At 37.0% G+C, this 8610-nt stretch overlaps 1 protein-coding gene and 1 long non-coding RNA gene across 2 annotated transcripts in view; both read right to left on the reverse strand.

Annotated features, from left to right (window-relative positions):
• Positions 1 to 1160, reverse strand: part of LOC144956689 (uncharacterized) — a 5009-nt gene extending 3849 nt beyond the window's left edge. Inside the window, exon 1 of the mRNA XM_078887346.1 lies at positions 1 to 1160. This exon is cut by the window's left edge and continues 600 nt beyond it. Coding sequence (XP_078743472.1) covers positions 1 to 472 — 472 coding nt within the window. The 5' untranslated portion in view covers positions 473 to 1160.
• A 2995-nt stretch (positions 1161 to 4155) lies between these two features.
• LOC144956690 (uncharacterized) lies at positions 4156 to 8196 on the reverse strand. The gene is made up of 3 exons (XR_013642000.1): positions 7893 to 8196; positions 5053 to 5160; positions 4156 to 4212 (listed from the first exon to the last, which is right to left on the reverse strand). It is a non-coding gene; the product is annotated as an uncharacterized LOC144956690 (long non-coding RNA).
• Positions 8197 to 8610: the final 414 nt, after the last annotated feature.

An 8610-nucleotide genomic window follows, 5' to 3' on the forward strand; every position in this document is an offset into this window, starting at 1 on the left:
CAGTCCCGCCATAATCACTGTATTCATAATAGTCACTATTTCCATATTCAGCGCCTGTCCAGTAATCGTCACTGCTTTGGTAATTGTCACTGGATTCGTCTCCGTCATTATACCAGTAATCGTCACTATATTCGTGATTGTAATCGTCACTATTTCCATATTCATCACCAGTCCCGCCATAATTACTGTATTCATAATAGTCACTATTTCCATATTCAGCGCCTGTCCAATAATCGTCACTGCTTTGGTAATTGTCATTGGATTCGTCTCCGTCATTATACCCGTAATCCTCACTGTTTTGATAATTGTCACCGTAATAGTGATCCCAATTGTAATCACCCAGATCCAAGCCGTAATACTCAAAAAAAATCCTCCCAGGTGTCGAAGCCCAAGCTTTGAAGGTATGCATCATATTGGTCGTTATATTCGTCATCGCTGCTGTATCCGTAATCGTTACTATTTCCATATTCATCACTGGTCCCGTAATAGAAGAGTAAAGGAAGGTGCCCCATATGTAAACAATAACATTTGACGTCAAACGTGACCCAGATTTTTTTTATAAATGACCCGAACTATGCTGCAGTTGACCTTTAGTAATGTCATGCGCATCCAACCAACTTTTTGTTTACATGTTGCTAAGGCAGCAAACTGAAGCTGGTCGTGAATAAATTCCAGCTGTTTACTCCGAGCCTGAGATAGCTAGGGAGGCCACGATCATATTATTTATAGCCCAAATGCTCCTTTTATTTTGTAGGAAAACCATAATCATGGTTCCCCCTCTTCCCGTAAACAAAACCATATCTATGTTCAGGGAAACTAAGATTGTTGCTTGTTTTTGGTTAAGGTGGACCGTACTTTTTTTTTTTTTTTACAGCGTATCAAATGATCAAAGTCAAAGCATACGGTCAATGCAATGAAGAGAGTAAATTCGAATCTATCTCCTATCTCTTCGCTCAGATGACCATTTTGAACAGAAGACTACTACTACGTACTTCTACTATAACTGCACTACCACTACTGTATTATAACCACTGATACCACAAAACTAGACTGAACTAACGGACCGTATGGCTCAGCGGTACGGTTTTCGTCTTGTCACAAAAGTCGAGCAATGCCAATGCTAAGTGTGATCAGTAATAGGATGGATGACTAATCGTGAAAAATTGTGGCCCCCCGCGTTGTTTCCCTGGCTAAGGCACTTTAACCGCTTACCCCACTCGATTGAATGAGTATCTGGCTACAGAAATGACGGTAGTGACAGGTTTAGTACACAAGGGTCGCTAAACAGGCTGTATGACAAAGAAATATGGTTCCATACGGCTTGTTGAAGTGGGGGGGGGGGGGGGGGGGGGGGGGGATAAATATGAAACATTGTGAAGCGCATTGCTCACGGCTATCTGAATCTGTTGAAATGCGCTGTAATAAATATTCATATTTATGTACTTGGTCCAACTGTTACTATTTCTACTACTAGACCTCTACTACTAATATCATTTATTAATAACAATAATAATAATAATAATAATAATAATAATATATAATAATAATAATAATAATAGTTATTATTATTGTTGTTGTCAATATCAATCGTTTAATGGTAAAAGTGTTAAAGATACTTGCAAAATGTTGGTGTTGTGTGGTTGTAGCAATCGGCCTCCAGCGACGCAACTCTGTCTACAAGAGACGCACAAGACCGTGGCACTAAACATCCCTGGCATGCATTTAGTCATAACAACATGAAAGCAACATTCACGGTAGCGTTAACTACATCAAAGTCAAAGACAAATCAATATGACATACAACCAGGCCCATGACAGTAAGTGAGGTGGAAATTCTCAGAATTGAAGGCAGACACTTCAATGTGATATCTGTCAACAAACCTCCACCAACGCCATTCAAGTGGCCAGTTACATCCACCACTAGTAGAAAACCAATGATTGTGATAGGTGACTTTAACAGCCACAGCACCAAATGGGGATACAATGAGAACAACGAAGATGTAGATACTGTTGAGGAATGGGCTGACCAATATAATCTGACACTCTTCTATGACGCATGAATCATCCTTTTCAAGCGCTCGCTGGAGAACAGTTACAACCCAACCCTGCATTTGTGTCTTCCAGCCATGTCAAAAACTGTCGGCAACCCCATACCAAAATCACAATCCGGACCAATCGCCATTGAGGTAGGATCATCATCTCTACGAGAACAAACAAATTACATAACTGTGTTCGTGGACCTGGCAGCTGCCTATGACACAGTAAATCACAGGAAACTGCTCCTAAAGGTTGCAAGGTAACTCGTAACACAAAAATAGTTGCAATAATAAAATCCCTTATGTCAAACCATCACTTTTTTGTGGAAATGGATGGAAGAAAAGCAGATCACAAAAGAACGGACTCCCCAAGGATCGGTAATTGGCACCTATCCTTTCAACGTTTATACCAATGACCAACCTCAGTTCGAGAACATCCAGGGGTTCTATATGCTGATGATCTGTGTCTCGCGTCCCAGGCCCTCTGATTTCAAGACCATTGAGGAGAGACTAACGGATGTCCTGGAGCCACTCTCTGAGCCCACATTTAAAAACTCACAAAATGCTAACCCAGAAAAACTCAAGAGTGTGCTTTCCATATAAAGAGCCGCCAAGTCTAAAGAAAACAGGAAACTGAACATCTCCTGGAATGGGGACATATTGGAGAACAACACATTTCCCCGTGTAACCTCGTGTTACCGTAAAACCGCACAATGTCCTTTTCTCAGAACGCAAAGAAAACAAAAGCAAAGGTGGCCAAAAGAAACAACTTCCTAAGAAAAGAGAAGAAAAACTTACACGGGGAGCAGATCAGAAAACAGTCAGGACAACCATACTAGCCCTCTGCTATTCAACAGCCGAAAAGGTCTCACCAGTCTGAGTAAGATCCTCCATGTCAAAATAACACCTGCCGGATCATTAGAGTAACTTGAAACCGACTGCAGTTCCAGTCCTCCATCGGCTGGGTGGCATTGCACCTCCCTCACATTCGAAGAGCCACTGCTTCCAAAGCCCAGAAATATAAACAGAAAATGGACCCAAGGCACCCCCAACATGACCACAGCCCAATAAAAAGTAGACTGAAGTCGAGAAAGAGCTTCATGACGGAAGAAAGCATCAACCCTGACCATGCAGCTGTATACAGGATTTCCACACAGAGTGGGACAATCATGCAAATGAAGCTGTTGGAGATCCGAGAGAAGAACTGCCTACGGAACCGAGCTCCCCAGGAATGAATTGGTAACACTGAACACAGCACGGGCAAAACTTGTGAGAACAACTGGTGCATGAAAAAGTGGGGGCTGGCTGAGACTAGCTTGTGTACATGTGAATGCCCAGAGCAGACATCCTTAGAGAATGCCAGGATGGGCTCAGCTGCACTGACCATGACCTAAGAGTCTGCTCCCCAATGCTGTGGAGTGAGTTTGGTGTTGGTGCGACAAGCTATGATGATGATGACTTGCAAAATTAATAATCTTACACCTGGCAACATAAAAAAAAAAAGTAAGATGACAAAGATTAAGATTAGAATGTTAGGATGATGATCTTTTTAATATCAAAATACTTTGTAACCCGGCATTGCTAACTTTCATGTGTAACCCAGAATGAAAAGTTATTACAAAAGACGAATGCAAGATATTTAGATAAATTGCTAGTCTATCTTGTGGGAGACGTAAATGTATTAAACTTACATATCCAATAACCTGTAGGTTAACAGAGAAGGAAGGGCGCACAAGTTCATTGTAATTTGAAATTGAGGAGTTGGAGTTGGAACAAAGTTGATTTGCATTGAGTCAGAATTCAATCAAGTCTTAGATTGAAGAAAAAAGCCCAAAGAATCTTTTCTTAAAACAAAAAAAAAAAAAAAAACCCCAAAAAACCTACAGCGTGCACCAAATGAATAAAACAGGACAGTCTTTAAACTGCATCAATGGAAATCACATCTTGCATACAAGACCTCTAGTGCTATTGTGAGGACTGGTTCTCAGTCTCACCCGTCCTGCCGTATCTGAGGGCCATAACACAACTTGTGAAATCGAAATAAATTAAAAGCAATTATAAATTTATATCACTTTTATTGTCATTTCATTCATATTCATGTATTACAAACTGAAAATCATTTTATAAAAAATAGATAAGATGTTTTCCCATTATAAAGGTATGCTTGTATTCTCATCCTGTGAAAGAGAAAGAAAAAAAATAAAGAAAATTGATAATTATTACTGAAACTGTGTAGTTCCATTTTTTTTAAATCTGTGATTTAAGAGCCTTAGCAAAAGCTTTGATTAAGAAAGGTTCTGATATGCAACATCACATGGTCCCATCTATCAAATTCTACTACCATTACAAATCAGCTACATAAATAGATTCATCAGTACTCTTATCTTGTTGATAAATTAAATTATAAATATAGAAAAGGATATAATAAACTTTTAAAAATAATTAAAAGTTAAATGGTAGACAAGATAAAGAGATATTTGCCTATTTCTTTTTAAATTTCTTATTCATAACCAAGGAAGCAGGTTTTCTTTTGCTATATTCTTCTTGACTTCCCTATGTAAATGTTTCTTTCGAGTGTATAACAACTCACAGGGCATTTGTATAAAGAAACAGGAGCCAATACCATTAAAATGGAGATACACTGCCAAAAATTACAACGGGATAGAAATGCATTGGTTTTAACGTGTATTAGACGCGTCATTAGAAAAAGTTTTTTAAAATCTTTACAAACTACAGTAAGCTGCTTTTAAAATTAAGAAACGCTCGAAAGCAAAATATGGTCCTGTTCTCTCAATCACCGCTCTCTATCTCTAGATTATACTTGGAGGTCAATAAAGCTGAGAGGTTTTATGAAGAATATAGAATAAAAACATTAATTCCCATTAAAAAAAAAACATAGAAGGGTCCATAATGATATATGAGGAACTCTATAAGATACAGTAACAAATGAAAGCCATTTGATAATCTTGAAGGATATGACTCAATGATGATGATGATATAATAATAATAAAATGAACTTCTTCCTGAATATAAATTGTTTAATTCCCCTGGTATAGGCAGGCCAATGCTTCCAGAACAATTAAAGGGAATGCAGAGACTCATTCTTGTTGTAATGTTATTTAGATCTGAAAAAAAAAAGATAAGCATGGCATCCTAAACCATTTTCCCATGGTCCCATAAAAAGCAATATCATCTCACACAAAATCATAAAAGTAAAATTCATATGGACCAACCAATGAAATAAAATTTATAATTATCTTATTTTTAATCAATTATTATCATTGGATTCATTTAACTTTATATTATTATATTAATTAAATGCCAATTTGAAATTAAGATAGCAATTTTGAATGAATAACTGATTAACTCTACAAGTAAAATGTAAATGTGCAACTTATTCAGAGTTCATCAAGCACTTGTTACAGTCTGTTGCTTCATGTTACAGGAAAAACCTCCAGTTCCATGACCTTATACTCTAAAGGACCAATTATTTCAAAGTAAGATGAAATACCATTTATTGTTTAAAGAAAGTTATCAAGCACTATTTAAGGTTCTGTTTGCTTCATGTTACAGAAACAGGAATAACTCCAGTTCCATGAGCCTTATTACCTAAAGAACCACTTATTTCAATGTAAGAAGAAATACCATTCAATGTTTGAATATATAGACATGACCTATTTCTTAATGGTTTGCTTATATTCAATAAAAACATTAGAAAACATAATGGACCTGGAACTCAGATACCACTAGGTTGTTAAAACTAAAACCGTTGTGTCAGGTCTAATTTTATCAGAGATTTATGATCATGAAGGCAAGATTACATAACCAATGTCGATTAGCTTTTAAAAAATGGGCTTTTATTTACCTTCTGGTGAACTCATTTGATCAGTATTTCCTGTATTTAACTTTTTGATCACATAAGAAAAGTCTAATAAACATTGAATATTTTTTAATGCCTCTAGATTTCACTTTAAAAGTCAAATAAAATATCTGATCACAAATAAAATTTTTGATAATTCGATCAATAGAGAGAGCTTTTCAAATTGTTGGCTTATCATTCCTCAGGCAAAATTTAATAAGACATCATGTCACATATCATGGTGTTTCCTATGAATTACAAAATCCTAAAAACTTCTTCTCATAAAAAAACGTATGAAATAAAATTAGGTAATCTAAAGTAATCAGAGAGGTTTAGTTTTCAATTTCAATCCAAGTAAAATCCGTAAAGAGTTGTGGGACCAGCCCCACTTGATCATTACCCCCAAAATAGATTGAACTAACAGGGAGTGTTATAGATAGTATGCAGATGACGTCACTCAGGCCTTTGTTATTGTTTTTGCCATCCGCGTTTGTGAGTTGTTCTCACTAAACTGTATTAACCAGACTATAAAAGTTCATGGTTACACAGAGTTTGTGTGTTGGTCCGTTATACTTCCGGATGGCAATGTTGTGAACTCCTTGGCCAACCGCATTCTATCTATAATATAAAACTGTAACAAAACCCCACGACCCCCCCACAACACTCAACAAAAACTTAAACACAGTTTTTTTTCATTTTTCATTCCTCTTGAGCCAAGGGAAACTCGTTGCTCATTTTAGCTGCACAGATTCATTCAATCGCTCTCCCCCCCCCCCCCCCCCCCCCCCCCCCCCCCCCCCCCCCCTTTTTTTTTTAAATCTTTTTTTTTTTTTTTTGGAGCGAGTCTATTCTTTTAATCCTTTTTTGTTTGGCCTTGTTCCGTTTTCTGAGCATGAATTTCTTAAAATTGTTTTTATTTTTTTTTTAAATAAAAAAATATTGTTTTTTTTTTTTTCCTCTATCGTCTGGAATAACCAATTTTCGTTATTGGCAGACCCTGTCTGGGAATAATCATAGCGACGACGAAAATATCAGACCGCACTCCCTACATTTTACAATTGTATTTTTCTTTCACAGAGCTACCGACCAAATAAGGCGAAACGGCTTGGAAGATCCAAACGTCATACATGTAGTTTGACACCTGCCAAATATCAAAGATGCGAGAAGGGGTTGAGTGGGACATTTTCTTTTCCCAGACATTCTCATTTTTTCCACCCCTTCCTCCCTCTCTGCCATTCCTATCCCATCGACTCTCACAAAAACAATAACAACAAGTCTTATGTGGCAAAAACGGCTACCAACTTAAATCCCTCAAACAACACAAGATATTGAAAATCGGTGGCAAGACCCTTTGTCTTGTTCCTTTTTCCAGTTCCATCATGAATAATAATGAGAAATGAAGACGTTTCGAAATCTATTATATATTATCAGGTCAGGAAAGAGCGAGAGTCAATAAAATATGACAAGCGGTGAAAGCTACGCGCCACGAAAGATGAGGATTTAAAAAAACAACTTTTGTTGAGATTTCAACTACTGAGGAGGGGGGTGTCTGCTCTTTTTTTTGTTCCTTTCTGTTTTGTTTTTCGGTCAAGTTATGACTGACGCTGACACTGACACACGTTCTAGACTGTAAACGTTTACCCATAAAATGTCATAAATTACGAAAAGTGTGTTCTCTCACAGAGTAGTATTCGAATCACTCACTGAATGAGCATGAAGCAGACATGAGTGAAGGAAACGTAAACTCTGTAAGTGAGAATCGGCGAGTGAAGCTGTACTGTAACTGTAACTGTAATTTGTAACTGTAATGACTGACAGCAGTCAAATTGCGAAGTGAAATGAAAACAAATAAACAAAGCATTCTAAAATTATGCCGGTGAGACATCCAAAGTTAAATACCCGAACGCTATTATGGATTAACATTGAACTAAATCGTTTCCTTCTCTCAAAACCAATCGATACAAATTACAAACTCAAACACTGAAATTGGCATCTTACCTTTGCATGAGTTGGACTGCCATTCTTTTCTGGTGATTAGGAACTTTAGCAGCCGGACAACGTTGCGCACAAAACAGGTCTCCCGTTTTTGTCGTTCAAATTGTAGATAATACTCAGTCAGTTAAAAACAAATACGTACAAATAAAATAGTTATTTATTTAAATTCTTTGTATATGGCTAAATTATTCCGAAAACCAGATTTCAAATAGTTCTTGTTTTGTTCACACAAGCGCATTGATTTTGGAGAATGAGATTGACCGTGGTCTAAAAATAGACCGACAGTAATTTTTGATAAATTTTACGATTTGTTTAAAAAAAAAAACAATATTTAGATATTATTTGACGCGTGATCGAGTATTTATGAATATGTTTTTCTTTTGCCACATAACAGCCAAATTTTAAAGGTTATTTTTTTCTATAATTTACATTGGAACGTGAGCTGTCAAGACAGGAACATGTGGTCTGCCACGTGCTTCTAGACCTTGTTTACGTTTGGGGCACCTTCCTTTACTGTTCTATAATCACTGTTGTGATAATTGTCACTGTATTCATACCCGTCACTATAATCATTGCTGTCACTATACCCATAATCGTCACTATATTCGTGAGTGTAATCGTCATTATTTCCATATTCATCACCAGTCCCGCCATAATCACTGTATTCATAATAGTCACTATTTCCATATTCAGCGCCTGTCCAGTAATCGTCACTGCTTTG

This window comes from Berghia stephanieae, chromosome 11 (assembly GCF_034508935.2).
Source record: "Berghia stephanieae isolate SIO BIC M18660-M18661 chromosome 11, UCSD_Bste_1.3, whole genome shotgun sequence".
Lineage (NCBI taxonomy): Eukaryota > Metazoa > Mollusca > Gastropoda > Nudibranchia > Aeolidiidae > Berghia > Berghia stephanieae.